This window comes from Ranitomeya imitator, chromosome 6, assembly GCF_032444005.1.
Source record: "Ranitomeya imitator isolate aRanImi1 chromosome 6, aRanImi1.pri, whole genome shotgun sequence".
NCBI lineage: Eukaryota > Metazoa > Chordata > Amphibia > Anura > Dendrobatidae > Ranitomeya > Ranitomeya imitator.
Window position 1 is genome coordinate 218,928,373 of NC_091287.1, and position 23,240 is coordinate 218,951,612.

Here is a 23,240-nt window from a genome sequence, read left to right on the forward strand (position 1 = left end):
GAACAGCGCTGGATGGCAGAGAGCAGCATTAGGCAAGTATATTAATACACACTACATTACATGCATATGCACACATCTAATGAATAAAAATGTAGTGGGAGGCTCAAAGTTGCGTTAATGGGAAACATTTGTAAAAATTTTAGAAATGGTCGTAATATTGAAGTTTGTAGCTGTATTCAGTAAAATTAAAAACAAAACACAATTCAATGTTAAACCCGCTTTTACATTGAACAGTTAGCCATGGCTGAATCCATATACCTTACAAACGAGAGTGCTGCTGTGTGTGCCCATGGTCAGACAATCTGCTAGCTAGTCTCATTAATGTAATAGGACATATGTTTGGCTGCAGCATTCAAGTGACTGACATCATCCCAGGTACATGTCTTTCCGATTACCTGAACACTGCTGTAATTCTTTTTAGAAGTCAGGCAGCCCCTTGAGGTGCGTAAAAACCTTAAAAAGGGGCCATCTTGGTTTCCCTTTCATCCTGTACCCTCTTATTCCACCAAGAACACTGTAAAATATACAGTAAGAAATGTAAATGTACTTAATGCAGAAGTAATATACGGTACTGTAGTTGAAATATCCCACAGTAATATTGCAAAAACAATCTGACCCTGTACGGTTTCCTTTTTTTTCTCCTGAAATAAATTTGTTTTTTTTTTCTAGAAACAAGACACTGGACAAACGCTGCTGGATATGGTCTTCAATCACTTGAGTGTAAAAGAAAGAGAATATTTTGGTTTACAGCATAATGAAGATTCACTAGATTCACATGTGAGTGTTAATGTGAACATTAATACCCTGTTTCTAGCTAAAAATTTAAATCAAATAAATTCCATTTCAGAAATGCACAATACTTTTTGAGAATACAGGTGGATCGGGGATAGGGTTTTTAGTTTGCACATTTAGTATTTTAGTGTTTGTATTTTTACATTAATGCATTGTAAATACTTGTTGACCATGTTCCTTTTTAAATTTTAGTCTATAACGTGCAACTACAAGTACTTCTCACTAAGTTAGAATATCATCAAAAAGTTAATTTCTTTCAATTCTTCAATACAAAAAGTGAACCTCATATATTGTATAGAGTCACTACAAACAGAGTGATCTATTTCAAGTGTTTATTTCTGAAAACCCAAAAGTCACTATGTCCGTAAATTAGAATACGTTATAACACCAGCTTGGAAAAATTATTTTAAAATCTGAAATGTTGGGCTACTGAAATGTATGGTCAGTAAATGCGCTCAATACTTTGTTGGGGCTCCTTGTGCATCAATTACTGCATCAACGCGGCGTGGCATGGAGGTGATCAGCCTGTGGCACTGCTGAGGTGTTATGGAAGCCCAAGTTGCTTTGATAGCAGTCTTCACTTTGTTGGGTCTGGTGTCTCTCATCTTCTTCATGACAATACCCCATAGATTCTCTATGGGGTTAAAGTCAGGCGAGTTTTCTGTCCAATTAAGTATAGTGATACTGTTGTTTTTAAACCAGGTATTGATATTTTTGGCAGTGTAGACAGGTGCTAAGTCCTGAAGGAGAATTAAATTCCCATATCCAAAAAGCTGTCGGCAGAGGGAAGCATGAAGTGCTCTAAAATTTCCTGGTAGACGGCTGCACTGACTTTTTGGTCTTCATAAAACACAGTAGACCTACACCAGCAAATGAAATGGCTCCCAAAACCATCACTGATTGTGGAAACTTCACACTAGACCTCAAGAAACTTGGATTGTGTGACTCTCCACTTTTCCTCCAGACTTTGGGATCTTGATTTCCAAATAAAATGCAAAATTTATTTTAATCTGAAAACAACACCTTGGACCACTGAGCAACAGTTCAGTTATTTTTCTCCTTTGCCCAGGTAAGACTCTTCTGGTGTTGTCTATTGGTCATGGATGGCTTAACACAAGGAATGCGATACTTGTAGTCCATGTCCTGGACACATCTGTGTGTGGTGGCTCGTGAAGCAATGACTCCAGCAGCAGTCCACTCCTTGTGAATCTCCCTCAAATTTTTGAATGGCCTTTTTTTAACAATCCTTTCAGGGCTGCCATTATGCTGGTTACTTGTGCACCTTTTCTACCACATTTTTTCCTTCCACTCCACTTTCCATTACTATGCTTAAATACAGCACTTTGTGAACAGCCAGCTTCTTTAGCAATGACCTTTCATGGCTTACCCTCCTTGTATAGTGTGTTAATGACTGCTTTGTGAACATCTGTCAAGTCAGCAGTCTTCCCCATGATTGTGGAGCCTACTGAAACAGACTAAGGTACCTTTTTAAACGCGTAGGAAGCCTTTGCAGGTGTTTTTGTTAATTCTAATTCACTGAGATAATGACTTTCGGGTTTTCATTGGCTGTAAGCCATAATCTTCAACATTAACAGAAATAAACACTTGAAATTGATCATTCTGTTTGTAATGACTCTATATAATGAGTTTATCTTTTTGTATTGAAGAACTGAAATAAATAAACTTTTTGATGACATTCTAATTTTCTGAGAAGCACTTGAACCTAGACTTAATAGGATAAAGCATGCTGAAAACAGAAAAAAAATTATCCTTATAAGCCACAATATATTCTAAATATATATTCTAAATATATAATCCAAATTAAATTAATTGAAACAACTTATTGTAAATATATGATCATTAAAATGAATATGAATTTTGTCTTTCACTTGCCACAGCATTTCCTTTATGTGGAAGAATTTTCATTGGATTTTTCAGCAATACTAGATAAATGCAAGAGTTATAGTGAAGTTGATGCTGATAGTGGCTGACAAGACCTCATTTAACATAAAACTTTCATAAACTGTTTGCATATTGGCTGTAAAAAAAAATATATTCATTTGTTTTCAGCTTTTAAAGAGTAACTAAACATTCTTCCGGATTTTTCATATTTAGCAGGCATTTGAATTGCCTGCTTATCATCGGGGGCCTGGGTTATGAGACCCCTACCAATCACTGAATAGACCCCAAGAAGTACACAGCTCAAGAGATATAAGTGTAGGAAAGCAATGCTCTTTTGTGCCCACACGATCCAGAGTAAGGATTATTCCAGGAAATGCATAGGCCACTTATGCTCATCATGCCACATGCACAGACCGCTCCGGGCACATTAACCCCCGGAACACTGCTATCAAACATGAGCGCAGCGTTCCAGCAGCATAGAGAAGCATCGCGCAGGGAGGAGACTCCCTGTGTGCTTTTCTGAGACCCTCGGAACAACGCGATGTGATCGCGTTCTTCCGAGCGTCTCCTCCCTGCAGGCCCCGGATCCAAGATGGCCTGGTGGGCCTTCCGGGTCCTGCAGGGAGGTGGCTTGCAAGCGCCTGCTGATAGCAGGCGTCGGCATGCCGGCTGATCGCTGATCTGACACAGTGCTGATCTGACACTATAGCATGATGTCCCACCCTGGGACAAAGTAAAAAAGTTAAAAAAAAAAAAAATTGCATGTGTAAAAGAAAAAAAAAAAAAAATCCTAAATAAAAAAAAAAAAAAAAAAAATTGTTCCAATAAATACATTTCTTTATGTAAATTAAAAAAAGCAATAAAAGTACACATATTTAGTATTGCCGCATCCGTAACGACCTGACCTATAAAACTTTAGCACTAGTTAACCCCTTCAGTGAACACCGTAAAAAAAAAAAAAAGAGGCAAAAAACAATGCTTCATCATTATACCGCCGAACAAAAAGTGGAATAACATGTGATCAAAAAGGCGGATATAAATAAGCATAGTACTGCCGAAAATGTCATCTTGTCCTGCAAAAAAACGAGCTGCCATACAGCGTCCTCAGCAAAAGAAAAAAAATTAAAGCCCTCAGAATAAAGCGATGCAAAAATAATAATGTTTTTCTTTAAAATAGTTTTTGATGTATAAAAGTGCCAAAACATAAAAAAAATAAGAGGTATCACTGTAATCGTACTTACCCAAAGAATAAAACTGCTTTATCAATTTTACGGAACGCGAAACGGTATAAACTCCTCCTCCCCAATAGAAATTCACGAATTGCTGGTTTTTGTTCATTCTGCCTAGCAAAAATCAGAACAAAAAACGATCAAAAAATGTCACGTGCCCGAAAATGGTACCAATGATAACGTCAACTCGTCCCACAAAAAACAAGACCTCACATGACTCTGTGGACCAAAATATGGAGAAATTATAGCTCTCAGAATGGGGTAACGCAAAAAATATTTGTTGCAATAAAAAGCGTCTTTTAGTGTGCGACTGCTGCCAAACATAAAGACCCGCTATAAATTGTAAATCAAACCCCTCTTTATCACTGCCTTAGTTTAGGGAAAAATAATAAAATAAAAAAAATGTATTTATTTCCATTTTCCCATTAGGGTTGGGGCTAAAGTTGGGGTTAGGGTTTGGATTACGTTTACGGTTGGGTTAGGGATGTGTCAGGGTTAGGGGTATAGTTAGGGTTGGGATTAGGAGTGTGTTGGGGTTAGGGGTGTGTTGAGGTTGGGATTAGGGTTAGGGGTGTGGTTAGGGTTGGGATTAGGGCTAGTGGTGTGTTGGGGTTAGGGGTGTGGTTAGGGATGGGATTAGGGTTAGGGGTGTGTTGGGGTTAGGGTTGGAGTTAGAATTGGCAGGTTTCCACTGTTTAGGCACATCAGGGGCTCTGCAAACGCAACATGACGTCCGATCTCAATCTATACAAATCTGCATTGAAAAAGTAAAGTGGTTTACCCCCACGTTTGGGGTATCAGTGTACCCAGGACAAATTTGACAACATCTTTTGGGGTCCAATTTCTCCTGTTACCCTTGGGAAAATACAAAACTGGGGACTAAAAAGACATTTTTGTGGAATAATGATTTTTTTATTTTTACGGCTCTGTTATAAACTTTAGTAAAACAGTTGGGGGTTCTAAGTTCTCACAACACATCTAGATATGTTCCTTGGGGGGTCTAGTTTCCAATATGGAGTCACGTGGGGGGTTTCTACTGTTTAGGTACATCAGGGGCTCTGCAAACGCAACATTACGCCCGCAGATCATTCCATCAAAGTCTGCATTCCAAAATGTCACTTCTTCCTTTCAAATCTCTGCCATGCGCCCAAACATTAGTTTTCTCCCACATATGGGGTATCAGTGTACTCAGGACAAATTGCACAACAAGTTTTGGGGTCCAATTTCTCCAGATACCCTTGGGAAAATGCAAAATTGGTGGCTAAAAGATAATTTTTGTGGAAAAAAATGATTTTTTTAGTTTTCACGACTCTACATTATAAACTTCTGTGAACACTTGGGGGTTAAAAGTGCTTACCACACATCTAGATAAGTTCCTTAGGGGGTCTACTTTCCAAAATGGTGTCACCTGTGGGGGGTATCAATGTTTAGGCACCTCAGGGGCTCTCCAAACGCGACATTGCGTCCTATCTCAATACTAGTCAATTTTGCATTGAAAAGTCAAACGGCGCTCCTTCCCTGCCAAGCTCTGCCATGCACCCAAACCGTGGTTTATCCCCACATATGGGGTATCAGCGTACTCAGGACAAATTGTACAACAACTTTTGGGGTCCAATTTCTCCTGTTACCATTGGTAAAATAAAACAAATTGGAGCTGAAGTAAATTTTTTGTGAAAAAAAGTTAAATTTTCGTTTTTTTTTAAAACATTCCAAAAATTCCTGTGAAACACCTGAATGGTTAATAAACTTCTAGAATGTGGTTTTGAGCACCTTGAGGGGTGCAGTTTTTAGAATGGTGTCACACTTGGGTATTTTCTATCATATAGACCCCTCAAAGTGACTTCAAATGTGATTTGGTCCCTAAAAAAAAAAGGTGTTGTAAAAATGAGAAATTGCTGGTCAACTTTTAACCCTTCCAAAGTTGTGCTGATGTAAAGTAGACATGTGGGAAATTTTACCTATTAAGTATTTTGTGTGACATATCTATGTGATTAAAGGGCGTAAAAATTCAAAGTTCAAAAATTGTGAAATTTTCAAAAATTTTGCAAAATTTCCATTTTGTTCACAAATAAATGCAAGTAATATCAAAGAAATTTCACCACTATCATGAAGTACAATATGTCACGAGAAAACATTGTCAGGATCGTCAGGATCCGTTGAAGCGTTCCAGAGTTATAACCTCATAAAGGGACAGTGGTCAGAATTGTAAAAATTGGCCCTGTCATTAACGTGCAAACCACCCTTGTAGGTAAAGGGGTTAAAAAATCCTAAATAAAATAAATAAATATTTACCCAATAAATATATTTATGTAAATAAAAAATAATAAAAGTACACATATTTGGTATTGCCGCGTCCGTAACGACCCGCTCTATAAAACTGTCCCACTACATAAACCATTCAGTGAACACCGTAATAAAATAAATAAAAACCTAGACAAAAAAACAATGCTTTATCATCATACCACTGAACAAAAAGTGCAAAAAAAGCGATGAAAAAGATGGATGTAAATAAAAATGGCACCCCTGAAAACGTCATCTTGTTCTGCCAAAAACAAGCTGCCATACAGCTCTATCAGCAGAAAAATAAAAAAGTTATAGCTCTCAGAATAAAGCGATGCAAAAATAATTATTTTTTCTCTAAAATTGTTTTTGTGTAAAAGCACCAAAATGTAAAAAAAAATATAAATGAGGTATCGCTGTAATCGTACTGACCTGAAGAATAAAGCTGCCTTACTAATTTTACCACACGTGGAACGGTATAAAAAAACAAAACAAAAAGCAAATCCTGAATTGCTGGTTTTTGTTCATTCTGTCCCACGAAAATCGGAATAGAAAGCAATTAAAAAATTTAATGTACCTGAAAATAGTACCAATAAAAACGACAGCTCGTCCCGCAAAAAACAAGACCTCACATGACTCTGTCAACCAAAATATGAAAAAATTATAGCTCTCAAAATATGGTGATGTAAAAACTAGTTTTCGCAATAAAAAGCGTCTTTTAATGTGTGACAGCAGCCAAACATAAAAACCTGATATAAATCTGGAATCACTGTAATCGCAGCAACCCGAAGAATAAAGTCGCCTATTCACTTATAACGCACAAGGAATGGCGTAAAAAATAAATAAAACCAATTCTTTACATGCTGTTGTTTTTGTTCATTCTGTCTCCCAAAGATCGCAGTAAGGCTTGGCACACATTTATCCTGCGCTCTGCGCTGAGCGCTTGTACCGGGGTTTCCATGTAAGTCTCTGAAATACGTGATACAGACAGAACCCCGGTGGAAAATTATAATGAGGTAGATGGAGTCACTGTGGATATCATATGACCCGTGATTGGCGGTGTCCGTCTTTTTAGGATTGCACAGTTTTGTGCACACTGAAAAGAGGCCAGACAGAGTCCAGAGTGAATCTGCTGCCTCATTATAGTGAATGGATCCCTTAGCGTAGAGCGTCAAATAAATGTTGTCCCAAAGTTATGTAAAATGTTCCCAATGAAAACTTCAACTCCATCCACACTCAATTCTGTCATCTGTTAAGGGAAATATAGAGGGCTTCCATGTTACTGGTAGCACAAAGGCTCAGGAGAAGCAAAATGGTTCCTCGCCAGCCAAAAGAAATTCAATTGCCTAAATAACATTTAGTGCCCACATGTTTGGTATTTCTGTAGTGAAGAGAGCCCGCCTAATTCACAGGTGCATGTCCAAAGAAGCATGAGCTGGTCATAATGTACTGGTCACTACTATGGCAGTTTGCAATTTTCACTCAGCAACTACTGCCTGTTTCTGGAAAACACGCATGGAGTCAAAATCGTCACTTCATCTGTAGATAAATTCCAAAAGGGTTATAATTTCCAAAATGGTGTCAATTGTGGGGGTTTTCCACTGTTTTGGCACATCAGGGGCTCTCCAAACGCAACATGGTCCGCTAATTATTCCAGTAAATTTTACATTCAAAAAGTCAAATGGCTCCTTCCCTTCCAAGCCCTGCTGTGCATCCAAACAGTAGTATTCCCTCATATATGGGGTATCGGTGTACTCAGGTGAAATTGCTCCATAATATTTGTTGTGCAATTTCAATTGTTACCTTTATGAAAATGCAAAATATTGAGCTAAAAACAATCTATTTTAGAAAAATGTGATTTTTTTTTTTTCCATTTCCACGGCTTAACGTTATAAACTTATGTGAAGCACTTGGGGATTCAAGGTGTTAAATACAGATAAGTTCCTTAAGGGGTCTAGTTTCCAAAATGGTGTCACTTGTGGGGGGTGTCCACTGTTTAGGCACATCAGGGGCTCTTCAAATGCGACATGGCGTCTGCTAATTATTACAGCATATTATACAGTACATTCAAAAAGTCAAATGACGCCCCTTTCAAGCCCTGCCGTGCACCTAAACAGTTGTTTGCTGCCACATATTGGGTATATGTGCACTGAGGAGAAATTGCACAACAAATTTTATGGAGCAATTTCTATTGTTACCCCTATGAAAATGCAAAATTTGGAGCTAAAAAAGATTTATTTATGTGGGGAAAAATGTGATTTTTTTTTTTTTTTTTTTTTTTTAAATTTTCACGGCTTAACGTTATAAACTTCTGTGAAGCACCTGGGGGTTTCAGGTGCTCAATACACACCTAGATAAGTTCCCTAAGGGGTCTAGTTTCCTAAATGGTGTCACTTGTGGAGGGGTTTCCACTGTTTAGGCACATCAGGGGCTCTCCAAACGTGACATGGCATCTGCTAATTATTCCAGCATATCATACAGTACATTCAAAAAGTCAAATGACGCTCCTTCCCTTCCGTGCGTCCAAACAGTTGTTTTCCTCAACATATTTGTTATTTGCGCACCCAGGAGAAATTGCTCAACAAAATGTATGGTCCATTTTCTCCTGTAACCCTTGTGAAAGTTAAAAAAAAATTAGGTCTAAAGAAATATTTTTGTGAAACAAAAGTACGGTAAATGTTTATTTTTTTTCCTTCCCCATTCCAAAAATTCCTGTGACGCACCTGAAGGGTTAATAAACCTCTTGAATGTGGTTTTGAGCACTTTGAAGGGTGCAGTTTTTAGAATGGTGTCAATTTTGGGTATTTTCTGTCATACAAGCCCCTCAAAGTCACTTCAAATGTGATGTGGTCCCTAAAAAAATGGTTTTGCAAATTTTGTTGTAAAAATGAGAAATTGCTGGTCAAATTTTAACCCTTATAACTAACTAACAAAAATAAATTGTTTCCAAAATTTTGTTGAGGTAAAGTAGACATGTGGGAATTTATATTTATTAACTATTTTTTGCAATATGATTTAAAGGCATAAAAATTAAAACTTTAAAAATTGCAAAATTTTAAAAATTTTCGCCGAATTTCCTGTTATTTTTTTTTTTTTAACTAATAAGCGCAAGTTATATCAAAGAAATTTTACCACTAACAGGAAGTACAATATGTCACAAGAAAACTATCTCAGAATCACCGGAATCCGTTGGTGTTCTAGGGTAATGACCTCATAAAGTGACGACAGTCAGAATTGTAAAAATTGGCCTGGTCATTAAGGTAGGTGAAAACCGGCTTTGGGGTGAAGGGGGTTAATCGATCAAGTCCTTTAAGTGGACTTAAAAATAAATTAAAAAAAAATTTAATCACTTCCTCTCCCCATTAAAAATAAAGACATAAAACACAATTGGTATGCGGTGAACTTGCCCTACAACCTTTCTATAATGGCCACAGGTAATGGGTCAAGGTATAAATCCATATATTTTCTATGAACTACTTGTGCTATTCATATGTGGTAATTTAGCTGATATATTTTTAATTAACAAGAGTTCCTATGCGGCCATAATAGTTTTGTGGACATTTCCGATAAATTAGATCTATGTGCTGTTTATGATTCACCTGTGAATGACTTCTGTGGATATCAAGTGTAATTAATTTAACACCTTCAGTTCATATCTTTACTAGATGTTCACTTTGTTACACTCCATATTTACCTAGTAGGATGTATCGGTGTGTTCATTGGTTCCATGTAGACAGCGAGTTCTTTACTCCTATAGTCATTATATTTTGTACCATGTATTATTTATAAAGAAATAAGAGAGAAAAGGGTCAGCTCACCCCTTAGATGTCCAGGAACCAGAGCACGGAGAGTCTGTGGTGCAGCAGGATTAGTAATCGAAAGAGGAGATAATCCAGCTCTTTGTTCCTTTAAAATCCATCATTTATTGAAGCCATACTTAAAAATCCAGCATCATATCATGCAGCGTAAGTGTCACCAGCTACCCCAGGGATCCGTAAGCAGGCGCGCTTAAAGCTTTGTGGCTCTTATTCATTCCTTCTAATACTGTGAATACTGTGCGCGCTCTGCCTTAACCCCTTCCCGACCTTTGACGCCACGTAGGCGTCATGAAAGTCGGTGCCAATCCGACCTGTGATGCCTATGTGGCGTCATGGAGGGATCGCGTCCCTGCAGATCGGGTGAAAGGGTTAACTCCAATTTCACCTGATCTGCAGGGATAGGGGGAGTGGTACTTCAGCCCAGGGGGGGTGGCTTCACCCCCCCCGTGGCTACGATCGCTCTGATTGGCTGTTGAAAGTGAAACTGCCAATCAGAGCGATTTGTAATATTTCACCTATGAAAACTTGTGAAATATTACAATCCAGCCATGGCCGATGCTGCAATATAATCGGCCATGGCTGGAAACCCTGATCTGCTCCCTCCCACCCCCACCACCACCGATCTCCTCAACAGTCCACCGTTCAGTCCGGTACTGTGGTCCGCTCCCCTCCGTCGCCCTGTCTGCTCCCCCGTCCTCCTGTCCACTCCCCCGTGCTCCGATGCCACCCCCCTGTGCTTCAACGCCCCCCCGTGCCCTGATCTCCCCCCCTCATACTTACCGAGCCTCCCGGTGTCCGTCCGTCTTCTCCATGGGCGCCGCCATCTTCCAAAATGGCGGGCGCATGGCAGTGCGCCCGCCGAATCTGCCGGCCAGCAGATTCGTTCCATGCACATTTTGATCACTGTGATAAAACCTATCAAAGTGATCAAAATAAAAAAAAAAGTAAATGAACCCCCCTCTTTATCACCCCCATAGGTAGGGACAATAATAAAATAAAGAAAATATTTATATTTTTTTTCCACTAGAATAAGGCTATGTTCACATTTGCGTTGTTGTGCGCTGCGTCGGCGACGCAACGCACAACGCACGCAAAAATGCATGCAAAACGCTGCGTTTTGTGACGCATGCGTTCATTTTTATAGCGCAAAAAAATGCAACAAGCAGCGTCCTCTGCGCCCTGACGCTTGCGCCCAAAAAACGCATGCGTCACAAAACGCAACACAAAGCATGTCCATGCGCCCCCCATGTTAAATATAGGGGCGCATGCGTCGCCGCGGTTGCGCCGACGCACCGCAAATGTGAACGTAGCCTTAGAACTAGGGTTAGGGAATGTGCACACGTATTCTGGTCCTCTGCGGATTTTTCCGCAGCGGTTTTGATAAATCCGCAGTGCAAAACCGCTGCGGATTTACAGCGTTTTTTCTGCGGATTTCACTGCGGTTTTTTTTTTGGAGCAGTTGTAAAACCGCTGCAGAATCTGCAGAAAGAAGTGAAATAAACGGAATGTAAACTGCTGCGTGTCTGCGCATTGTTTTTCTGCAGCATGTGCATTGTAAACTCATGGGAAACTGCTGCGGACCCGCAGCTGCGGAAATGCTGTGGATCCGCAGCTGCGCAGCTGGACCCTTAGAATTAGGCTATGTGCACACGATGCGAATTTGGCTGCGGATCCGCAGCGGGTTGGCCACTGCGGATTCGTAGCAGTTTTCCATCAGTTTTACAGTTCCATGTAAACCTATGGAAAATCAAATCCGCTGTGCCCATGGTGCGGAAAATACAGCGCAGCGTTTTACACCTGTTCCTCAATAGGAATCCGCAGGTGAAATCTGCACAAAAAACACTGGAAATCCGCGGTAAATCTGCAGGTAAAATGCAGTGCCTTTTTACCTGCGGATTTTTCAAAAATGGTGCCGAAAAATCTCACACGAATCCGCAACGTGGGCACATATCCTTAGGGTTAGGGTTGGAATTAAGGCTAGGGTTGGAAATAAGGTTAAGATTAGGCTTGTGGTTAGGGTTATGGTTAGGGTTAGGGGTGTGTTGGGGTTAGGGTTATGGTTAGGGGTGTATTGGGGTTAGGGTTGAGATTAGGGTTAGGATTATGGTTAGGGTTGGGATTAGGGTTAGGGGTGTGGTTAGGGGTGTGTTGGGATTAGGGTTGTGATTAGGGTTATGGCTAGAGTTGAGATTAGGGTTAGGGGTGTGTTGGGGTTAGTGTTGGAGTTAGAATTGAGGGGTTTCCACTGTTTAGGCACATCAGGGGTCTCCAAACGCAACATGGCGCCACCATTGATTGCAGCCAATCTTGCGTTCAAAAAGTCAAATGGTGCTCCCTCCCTTCCGAGCCCCGACGTGCGCCAAAACAGTGGTTTACCCCCACATATGGGGTATCAGTGTACTCGGGACAAACTGGGCAACCACTATTGCCGTCCAATCTCTCCTGCTACCCTTGTGAAAATAAAAATCTGCTTGCTAAAACATCATTTTTGAGAAAAGAAAAATTATTTTTTATTTTCACGGCTCTGCGTTATAAACTTCTGTGAAGCACTTGGGGGTTCAAAGTGCTCACCACATATCTAGATAAGTTCATTTGGGGGTCTAGTTTCCAAAATAGGGTCACTTGTGTTTTTTTTTTTACTGTTTAGGCACATCAGGGGCTCTGCAAATGCAACGTGTCGCCCGCAGACCATTCCATCAAAGTCTGCATTTCAAAACGTCACTACTTCCCTTCCGAGCCCTGACGTGTGCCCAAACAGTGGTTCGCCCCCACATATGGGGTATCAGCGTACTCAGGAGAAACTGGACAACAACTTTTGGGGTTCAATTTCTCCTGTTACTCTTGTGAAAATAAAAAATTGCGGGCTAAAAAATAATTTTTGAGGAAAGAAAAATGATTTTTTTATTTTCATGGCTCTGCGTTATAAACTTCTGTGAAGCACTTGGGGGTTTAAAGTGGTCACCGCACATCTAGGTTAGTTCCATGGGAGGTCTAGTTTCCAAAATGGGGTCACATGTGGAGGAGCTCAAATGTTTAGGCACACAGGGGCTCTCCAAACGCGACATGGTGTCCGCTAACGATTGGAGCTAATTTTTCATTCAAAAAGTCAAATGGCGCTCCTTCCCTTCCGAGCCCTGCCGTGTGCCCAAACAGTGGTTTACCCCCACATGTGAGGTATCAGTGTACTCAGGAGAAATTGCCCAATACATTTTAGGATCCATCTTATCCTGTTGCCCATGTGGAAATGAACAAATTGAGGCTAAAAGTAATTTTTTGTGAAAAAAAAAAAGTGCTTTTTCATTTTTTCGGATCAATTTGTGAAGCACCTGGGGGTTCAAAGTGCTCACTATGCATCTAGATAAGTTCCTTGGGGGTCTAGTTTCCAAATTGGGGTCAATTGTGGGAGAGCTCCAATGTTTAGGCACACAGGGGCTCCAAACACGACATAGTGTCCGCTAAAGACTGGAGCCAATTTTTCATTGAAAAAGTCAAATGGCACTCCTTCCCTTCCGAGCCCTGTCGTGCGCCCAAACAGTAGTCCCCCCACACATATGGGGTATCGGCGTACTCAGGACAAATTGTACAATAACATTTGGGGTCCAGTTTCTCTTTTTACCCTTGGGAAAATAAAAAATTGTTGCTAAAAGATCATATTTGTGACTAAAAAGTTAAATGTTCATTTTTTCCTTCCATGTTGCTTCTGCTACTGTGAAGCACTTGAAGGGTTAATAAACTTCTTGAATGTGGTTTTGAGCACCTTGAGGGGTGCAGTTTTTAGAATGGTGTCACTTTTTGTCATTTTCAGCCATATAGACCCCTCAAACTGACTTCAAATGTGAGGTGGTCCCTAAAAAAAATGGTTTTGTAAATTTTGCTGTAAAAATGAGAAATCGCTGGTCAACTTTTAACCCTTATAACTTCCTAGCAAAAAAAAAATTTTTTTCCAAAATTGCGCTGATATAGACATGTGGGTAATGTTATTTATTAACTATTTTGTGTCACATAACTCTCGTTTAACAGAATAAAAATTCAAAATTTGAAAATTGCGAAATTTTCAAAATTTTAGCCAAATTTCCATTTTTTCACAAATAAACGCAAAAATTATCGACCGAAATTTACCACTAACATGAAGCCCAATATGTCACGAAAAAACAATCTCAGAACCGCTAGGATTCGTTGAAGCATTCCTGAGTTATTACCTCATAAAGGGACACTGGTCAGAATTGCAAAAAAACGGCAAGGTCTTTAAGGTCAAAATAGGCTGGGTCATGAAGGGGTTAAGAGAGACCGGGTGCAGGACCGCCATGTGCGCCCTGATTCCCCATTATATATCTGCCGGACTACGGTGAGCTCACACAGTGCAGTGGCCCACGCTTCCCCGGCCACATCAGTATATGGACTAGGAGCTCAGTGGAAGGTACCGGAGACCAACCGCTGCCGCCAGAAGACGGACCGTCGCTGCCTTCAGGACCATATCGGACAAGCGCCTCTCCAGCCGTTGTGGGCGCCATCACTTCCTCTGTGATCCACCACATCCTAAGAAACGTCTGACAGGATAAGTTGACCCAACAAGAACTGTTAATACCTTTTCTACTGTTCTTTAACCCTGCAAACTATCTACATTTTGAACGGTTTACCCCCTGTTAACCATTTACCTCCCTGCGAGAAGTATTTCATTTTTAATTAAAATTGTTAACCCTTGCTCTGCCTCCTGTCCATCACTGCATCCCGCAACCTGCTCACACTTGTGCGAGAACTTGGTATAAAAGCAGGTCACTGAAAGAAGAGTGACCTTGCAGGCAGTGGGCAGGGAATAGGTAGAGAGAGACAAAGGCATTGTCGCACTCCACTGCATTTGCCACTCATTTGCATAACATTTCAATGATGGATTGCTGCAAAACAGCAAAAGGAATTCTACAAGCAAGGTACATATTCATTATTACTGTGCATTCACATACATGTCTATTTGGGGAATAAATTAGTGATGACAGAGTATATTTTAAAACCAAAATGATTGCAATTCTCTTCTATATTTGGAAAATGTACTGGCCAATTCGGTGCCTGGATTTTCCAGGAAAGGTAAGATGTCTGGAAAAAGCATTGTGAAAACTGTCCTATTACCCACCTTGAGACAGCACTGAGGAGATATGTAACATTTTGGTAGCACTCATTGTATTTAGTAATGTATTGCCATGCTGGGGTTAAGCTGCCCCCATTTCTTAATATATTGATGCTTTAAAAGGGAACCTGTGTCCCCCAGAAAAAGAGGTTAGATTATACTCACCCAGGGGCGGTCCCGCTGCGGTCTGGTCCGATGGGCGTCGCGGTCCGGTCCTATCCGGGGCCTCCCATCTTCTTACGATGACGTCCTCTTCTTTTCTTCACGCTGCGGCTCCGTCGCAGGCGTACTTTGACTTGTTGATAATATAACCTCTTTTTCTCATCTTTCAGGTTACATCGGGGGCTCATCTACAGCATTACAGAATGCTGTAGATAAGCCCCTGGTGCTGGTGGGCTTAGCTCACCTTCGATTTTGGGGGTGACAGGTTCCCTTTAATGCACCCCTATGTCTTGGCGCTATGTCTGTGTTACACTTTTTTGCCGATATCTCTATAGGACGGTACCATATTTATTTGCAATTTTTGAAAATCATGACAAGCAGCAAAGAAAAACTGCAATGCTGTCACATTGTGAATGCAGCTTTATAGGGAAAAATATGAAAAACTGGACAGCACAATCAGAAAAGTATATGTTAAAGGGACACTGTCACCTGAATTTGGAGGGAACAATCTTCAGCCATGGAGGCGGGGTTTTTGGGTGCTTGATTCACCCTTTCCTTACCCGCTGGCTGCATGCTGGCTGCAATATTGGATTGAAGTTAATTCTCTGTGCAGGCATGTACTGCGGAGGACAGAGAATGAACTTCAATCCAATATTGCAGCCAGCATGCAGCCAGCGGGTAAGGAAAGGGTGAATTAAAAACACAAAAACCCCGCCTCCATGGCTGAAGATTGTTCCCTCCAAATTCAGGTGACAGTGTCCCTTTAAATTACTATGGGGTGTTCATTATTTAGCACTAATATCCTCAAAAGAGAGATAGGGTTAACAAAACACTGGAAAAGTAAGTGGTAGTAATGAAAAGAGCATATTAAAGATGCAGTGTCTGTCAAAAGCAAAGAAGTTCACCAATGTGTGAACAACTGTGTTTAAAAATACAAATACGTAATGTGTATATAGCAGTCTCAGTCTCTTCTGTGATGTGTATACAGCTGTCTCAGTGAATCAAATGTGATGTATTTACAGCAGTCTCAGTGTATCCTATTCAATATATACAGCAGAGTCACTGTATATGCGAAGTGATGTAGCAGAACCTCATTGTGTACTATGTGCTGTATATACAGCAGTCTCAATGTATTCTCTGTGGTGTGTTTGTGTGTGTGTGTGTGTGTGTGTATAGCAGTCTCGGTGTATCCTAAAGGCCCCTTCACATTAAGCGACGCTGCAGCGATACCGACAACGATCCGGATCGCTGCCGGGTCGCTGTTTGGTCGCTGGAGAGCTGTCACACAGACCGCTCTCCAGCGACCAACGATGCCGGTAACCAGGGTAAACATCGGGTAACTAAGCGCAGGGCCGCGCTTAGTAACCCGATGTTTACCCTGGTTACCTTCCTAAAAGTAAAAAAAACAAACAGTACATACTTACCTAACGCTGTCTGTCCTCCAGCGCTGTGCTCTGCACTCCTCCTGTACTGTCTGTGTGAGCACAGCGGCCGGAAAGCAGAGCGGTGACGTCACCGCTCTGCTTTCCGGCTGACCGACGCTCACAGCCAGTACAGGAGGAGTGCAGAGCACAGCGCTGGAGGACAGACAGCGTTAGGTAAGTATGTACTGTTTGTTTTTTTTACTTTTAGGATGGTAACCAGGGTAAACATCGGGTTACTAAGCGCGGCCCTGCGCTTAGTTACCCGATGTTTACCCTGGTTACCAGTGAAGACATCGCTGGATCGGTGTCACACACGCCGATCCAGCGATGTCCACGGGAGATCCAGCGACGAAATAAAGTTCTGGACTTTCTTCAGTGACCAACGATCTCCCAGCAGGGGCCTGATCGTTGGTCGCTGTCACACATAACGATTTTATTAACGATATCGTTGCTACGTCACAAAAAGCAACGATATCGTTAACAATATCGTTATGTGTGAAGGTACCTTAAGACACATGATATGTATTCTGTATTCCGTTGTAAATAGATGGATATGGAGATTTCCAAATCATTGCATTGTTGTGTTCTTTACATTTTACAGAGCGCTACAATTGTTTTGGATTTGGGGTGGTATAATAATCATGCATATTTCAACATATTGGCTTTGAATATTTGAATAATTTTATTTATATATTATAATATGTGAAACCTTTTTTTCTTTCTTTTTCCAGAGATGGTTAGAACCCAATAAACCAATACGAAAACAACTGAAGGGTGAGTTACATCAGTCCTTAGCCTGGCAGACATTTTTGGGTTGTGCTAATTTTTTTTCCCATTTATCAGTAACTGTTGTCACATCATATGCTTAAATCTACTTAATCTGTTTTCTTGCTCTGTATCTTTATTCTAGGAGGTTTTCCTTGTAATCTGATCTTTAGAGTACGATTTTTTATACCAGATCCAAACACTCTACAGCAGGATCAAACAAGGTATTTTTTTTTTAATGACATTACTACTTTTCATTTTTGCTCCTGTTTCCATGAACTATTTGTAAGTAGAAGGCTGATCCGAACGCATTATTTTGTATGTGATACGTTTGTGTCCTGTCTGCTACTTTATTAACGTTTTTATTATTTTAGTGTTATGTTGTTTGCTGTTTGATCAATCTAGTGCACATAAATTTGAAGTGCAATTAAGCCAGTCTGTGTACTAAGTTAGTCTGTGTATTCCACTTATTGATTGGCATGCTTTTGCCATAATTGTGTGCCAAAATACACTGTGTGCAGATTTATTAGGCAAGTTGATGACTGCTTTGCACACTCTTGGCATTCTCTTGATGAGCTTCAAGAGGTAGTCACCGGGAATGGTCTTCCAACAATCTTGAAGTAGTTCCCAGAGATGCTTAGCACTTGTTGGCCCTTTTGCCTTCACTCTGCGGTCCAGCTCACCCCAAACCTTCTCAACTGGGTTCAGGACTGGTAACTGTGGAGGCCAGGTCATCTGGCGTAGCACCCCATCACTCTCCTTCTTGGTCAAATAGTCCTTACACAGCCTGGAGGTGTGTTTGGGGTCTTTGTCCTGTTGAAAAATAAATGATGGTCCAACTAAATGCAAATCGGATGGAATAGCATGCCGCTGCAAGATGCTGTGGTAGCCATGCTGGTTCAGTATGCCTTCCATTTTGAATAAATCCCCAACAGTGTCACTAGCAAAGCACCCCCACACCATCACACCACCTGCTCTATGCTTCACGGTGGGAACCAGGCATGTAGAGTCCACAAAGACCCGGTGGTTGGAACCAAAGATCTCAAATTTGACTCATCAGGCCAAAGCACAGATTTCCACTGGTCTAATGTCCTTTCCTTGTGTTCTTTAGCCCAAACAAGTCTCTTATGCTTGTTGCCTGTCCTTAGCAGTGGTTTCCTAGCAGCTATTTTACCATGAAGGCCTGCTGCACAAATTCTCCTCTTAACAGTTGTTGTAGAGATGTGTCTGCTGCTGGAACTCTGTGTGGTATTGACCCGGTCTCTAATCTGAGCTGCTGTTAATCTGCGATTTCTGAGGCTAGTGACTCAGATAAACTTATCCTCAGAAGCAGAGGTGACTCTTGGTCTTCCTTTCCTGGGGCGGTCCTCATGTGAGCCAGTTTCTTTGTAGCGCTTGATGGTTTTTGCGACTGCACTTGGGGAAACTTTCAAAGTTTTCCCAATTTTTCGGACTGACTGACCTTCATTTCTTAAAGTAATGACGGCCACTCGTTTTTCTTTACTTAGCTGCTTTTTTCTTGCTATAATACAAATTCTAACAGTCTATTCAGTATGACTATCAGCTGTGTATCCACCAGACTTCTGCACAACACAACTGATGGTCCCAACCCCATTTATAAGGCAAGAAATCCCACTTATTAAACCTCACAGGGCTCACCTGTGAAGTGAAAACCGTTCCTGGTGACTACCTCTTGAAGCTCATCAAGAGAATGCCAAGAGTGTGTAAAGTATTCATCAAAGCAAAAGGTGGCTACTTTGAAAAACCTAGAATATAAGACATAATTTCAGTTGTTTCACACTTTTTTGTTAAGTATATAGTTCCACATGTGTTAATTCATAGTTTTGATGCCTTCAGTGTGAATGTACAATTTTCATAGTCATGAAAATACAGAAAAATCTTTAAATGAGATGTGTCTTTTGGTCTGTACTGTATGTATGTATGTATGTACATATATATATATATATATATATATATATATATATATATATATATATATAACATTCTGAAAAATTGGAGGCAGCACACTTAAGCTTGAGAAAGGTTCCTGTTGGGACCGAAATGTCGCTTTCTGGGCTGATTAAATAGCTCCTTTTCACTGCAAATGGTGTGCTGCCTCCAATTCCCTGGGGGACTCTGCACCCAGACTCTTTCTTTGTGCTGCTCTAATTATCATATATATGTATGTATGTGCGTATATATATATATATATATATAAATATATATATATGTGTATATATATGTATATATATATATGTATGTGTATATATATATATATATGTATGTGTGTGTGTATATATATATATATATATATATATATATATATATATATATATATATATATATGTATGTATATATAGGAAAAAAATTGGACTCGAGTATAAGCCTAGGGTGTGAAATACATCAGCTACTGGTACATTTCAAAAATAATAATAGATACCAATAAAAGTAAATTTACTTGAGACATCAGTAGGTTAAAAGTTTTTTTTAATATCCATATGGAATCAGGAGCCCCATGTAATGCCCCATATAGTTCATGATGGACCCCATAAGATGTTCCATGCAAAAAATATGCCCCATATAATGCTGCACAAAGGTTAATAATGGCCCCATAAGATGCTCCATATTAAAATATGCCCCATATAATGCTGCATAAAAGGTTAATGATGGCCGCATAAGATGCTCCATAGAATAATATGCCCCATATGCTGCTCCATAAAGGTTCATGGCCCCATAAGATGCTTCATAGAATAATATGCCCCATATGCTGCTCCATAAAGTTTGATGGCCCCATAAGACATACTCACCTCCTCCCGTCGCTGGGAGCAAGGTGCCGGTGTTCTGAGCAGGCGGGGACATCGGCGCTCTATGGGGGCCAGGTGCCGGTGTTGCCGCTGGCTCAGCCCCTGGCACTTGCGATATTCACCTGTCCCCATTCCACCTCCGTGCACAGCGGTGTCTTCCATGTCCCTGCAGTGACTGTTCAGGCAGAGGGCGTGCACTGAACACGTCATTGCGTCCTTTGACCTGAACATCACAGCCAGAGGACTCGGAAGACACAGCGCGGCGGTGGAATAGAGACAGTTGAATATCACATTGCTCACCCTCCCCCATCATACTCACCTCTTCCCGACACCGTCTCTGCAATTCCCTGCTTCTCTGATGGAGTCTCCGGCGCCGACAGCTTGTTCCTGTGATCAGCGGTCACGTGGTACCGCTCATTAAAGTAATGAATATGCTCTCCACGCGTGTCCACATTCATTACTTTAAAGAGCGGTACCACGTGACCGCTGAACACAGGAAGAGCTGGTGGCGCCGCCGACCATCTGGGAAGCAGGGAAGTGCAGAGACCGCATCAAGAGTGGGTGAGTATGATGTGACAACCGCTACTCCTGCTGCTCCCCCTCCCCCGCCGACCCCCTGGGGTAATGACTCGAGTATTAGACAAGAGGGGCACTTTTAGCCTGAAAAACTGGGCTGAAAATCTCTGCTTAGACTTAAGTATGTACGGTGTGTGTGTGTGTGTATGTATATATATATATATATATATATATATATATATATATATATATATATATATATATATATATATATATATATATATATATATATATATACACATACAGAAGTTATGTCGCTTATCCATGTTATGTAAATTAAAGCTTATAACCGGACGTTAAATTCATCCATTGGTTGTATAAATTATTCTTATGAAAGCTGAAACCTTCCGAAATGTGGTTTAGGTTAGGAAAATAAATTGACATCAATGCAGAAATATTGATCAGTTAGTGGACACAGATTTTGGCAAGACAAAAGTTTTATCGCCCACAGAAAGTAATGTGATATCTAATATATAATTGCCTAGAATACTACTTCCTGCAATTTGTGCCAACTTCCGTGGCTTTGTCCGGAGCTAATGTCCGGAGCTAATGTCCGGAGCTAATGTCCGGAGATTAATTGCCTAGAATACTACTTCCTGCAATTTGTGCCAACTTCCGTGGCTTTGTCCGGAGCTAATGTCCGGAGCTAATGTCCGGAGCTAATGTCCGGAGATAAGTGACGTCAACAGTGTCCAGTGTCTGATTGGTTGCCGCCTGCTGCGAGCGACCAATCAGAAACGTGCCGTACTGTGACACACTCCGCCCGCCATTTTGGTGTGATTTTTGAATTTTTACCTCACAGCAAGTTTCTACTGCGTGGAGGCGGGCCCAGTGACGTTGCTCTTCAAGCTCCTGCCGAATTTCAAGTATATATGGATTCTAGACTCCCGATTCTTTAGAATCGGGCTGCCATCTAGTTAACAAATAATTAACTTAAAATACAAATATATGTTGCATAACATTGGTGAATGAAGTTGTGGTGCTATTAGTCATATTTAATATTTTGTGAGACATCCATGAGCTTGAAGGACTGCATCCATGCAGTTCAACAATGATTCATACAATTTATTAATGAAGTCATCAGGAATAGCATGCCTTCCAGAGTTCATCTAGATTCTTTGGTTTTGTCTTCCAAGCTTCCTCTTTCATCCTACCCCAAACATGCTCAATGATGTTCATGTCTGGTGACTGGGGTGGCTAGTCCTTGAGCACCTTGATCTTTTTTGCCTGGAGGAACTTTGTTGTAGAGATGGATGTATGAGATGGGGCACCATCCTGCTGCAGAATTTGACCCCTTTATGATTTGGAATATAACAGGTAGCTAATACTTCTTGATATTTTAGGCTGTTGATATTGCCTTCCAACTTGCAAATGTTTCGCACCCCCCATACTGAATGTAACCCCTGACCATGATCTTTCCACCACCAAATGTAACTGTTTTCTGGGTGTATTTTGGATCCATATAGAATCCAGTAGGTCTACTGTAGTATTTGCTGCGGCTGTGGTGTAATTCTACTGAAAATTCCTCAGAGAAATCCATCTTCTGCCACTTTTCCAGCATCCTTCTGTTTAGCAGGCTGTGGGACTTTGCAAATGCCACACGTTTTTTTGTTTGCCTTTTGTTTAGTGTTGACTTCTGGCCACTGATTCGACCATGGGAGGCCATTTCGGGACAGAATCCTACAAATTGTTCTAGTTGACACAGGGACTTGAGGTGACCAGGCCTGTTGGAGCTCTGCTGTAGTGGAAGAGTAGCTTGATTTGGATTTTCTAACCAACAAAAGTTCTTCCTGAGCAGTTGTCTTGCGGGGTCTGCCGGACCTGGGCTTGTCAAACTCATCTCCAGTGTCTTCAAATCTTTTTTTTTTTATTCTTTGTACTTGACGATGAGACACATTAAAGGTGCCAGCCACCTCTGCAGTGGATCTGGTCTTCAGCCTCTTGATAATCCAGGCTTTTGGTCGCAGGGTGGAATTTTGGCATGTTGTCAGAGCTCAAATTGCAATTCAAGTCTGGGATGCTGGGTTTCTTTTTATACACACACACTAATTAACCAATCATTTACTGAGCACAGGTGAGGATGTAAACTAGGATTGGGTGCATTATATGACCAGGCAACAAAACTTTTGTCTTGCCAAAATCTGACCATTCTGTGTCCATTAACTGATCAGTATTTCTGCATTGATTCCAATTTATTTTCTTAACCTAAACCACATTTCAGAGGGTTTCAGCTTTCAAAAGAATAATTTATACAACCAATGGATGAATTTAATGTCAGATTATAAGCTTTTATTTACATAACTGTCAGGGAGTGTATATTCCATAGTCTCCTTTATTATGTATATTACCATCCCCTATTACACAGAGCC

The 23,240-nt window shown here is 40.8% G+C and overlaps 1 protein-coding gene across 1 annotated transcript in view; it reads left to right on the plus strand.

Moving 5' to 3' along the window:
- PTPN3 (protein tyrosine phosphatase non-receptor type 3) overlaps positions 1-23,240 on the plus strand; it is a 486,371-nt gene that overhangs the window by 177,007 nt on the left and 286,124 nt on the right. Inside the window, exons 3-5 of the mRNA XM_069730487.1 lie at positions 670-777; positions 17,458-17,500; positions 17,637-17,715. Of these exons, the coding sequence (XP_069586588.1) occupies positions 670-777; positions 17,458-17,500; positions 17,637-17,715 (230 nt within the window). The remainder of the gene's footprint in view (positions 1-669; positions 778-17,457; positions 17,501-17,636; positions 17,716-23,240) is intronic.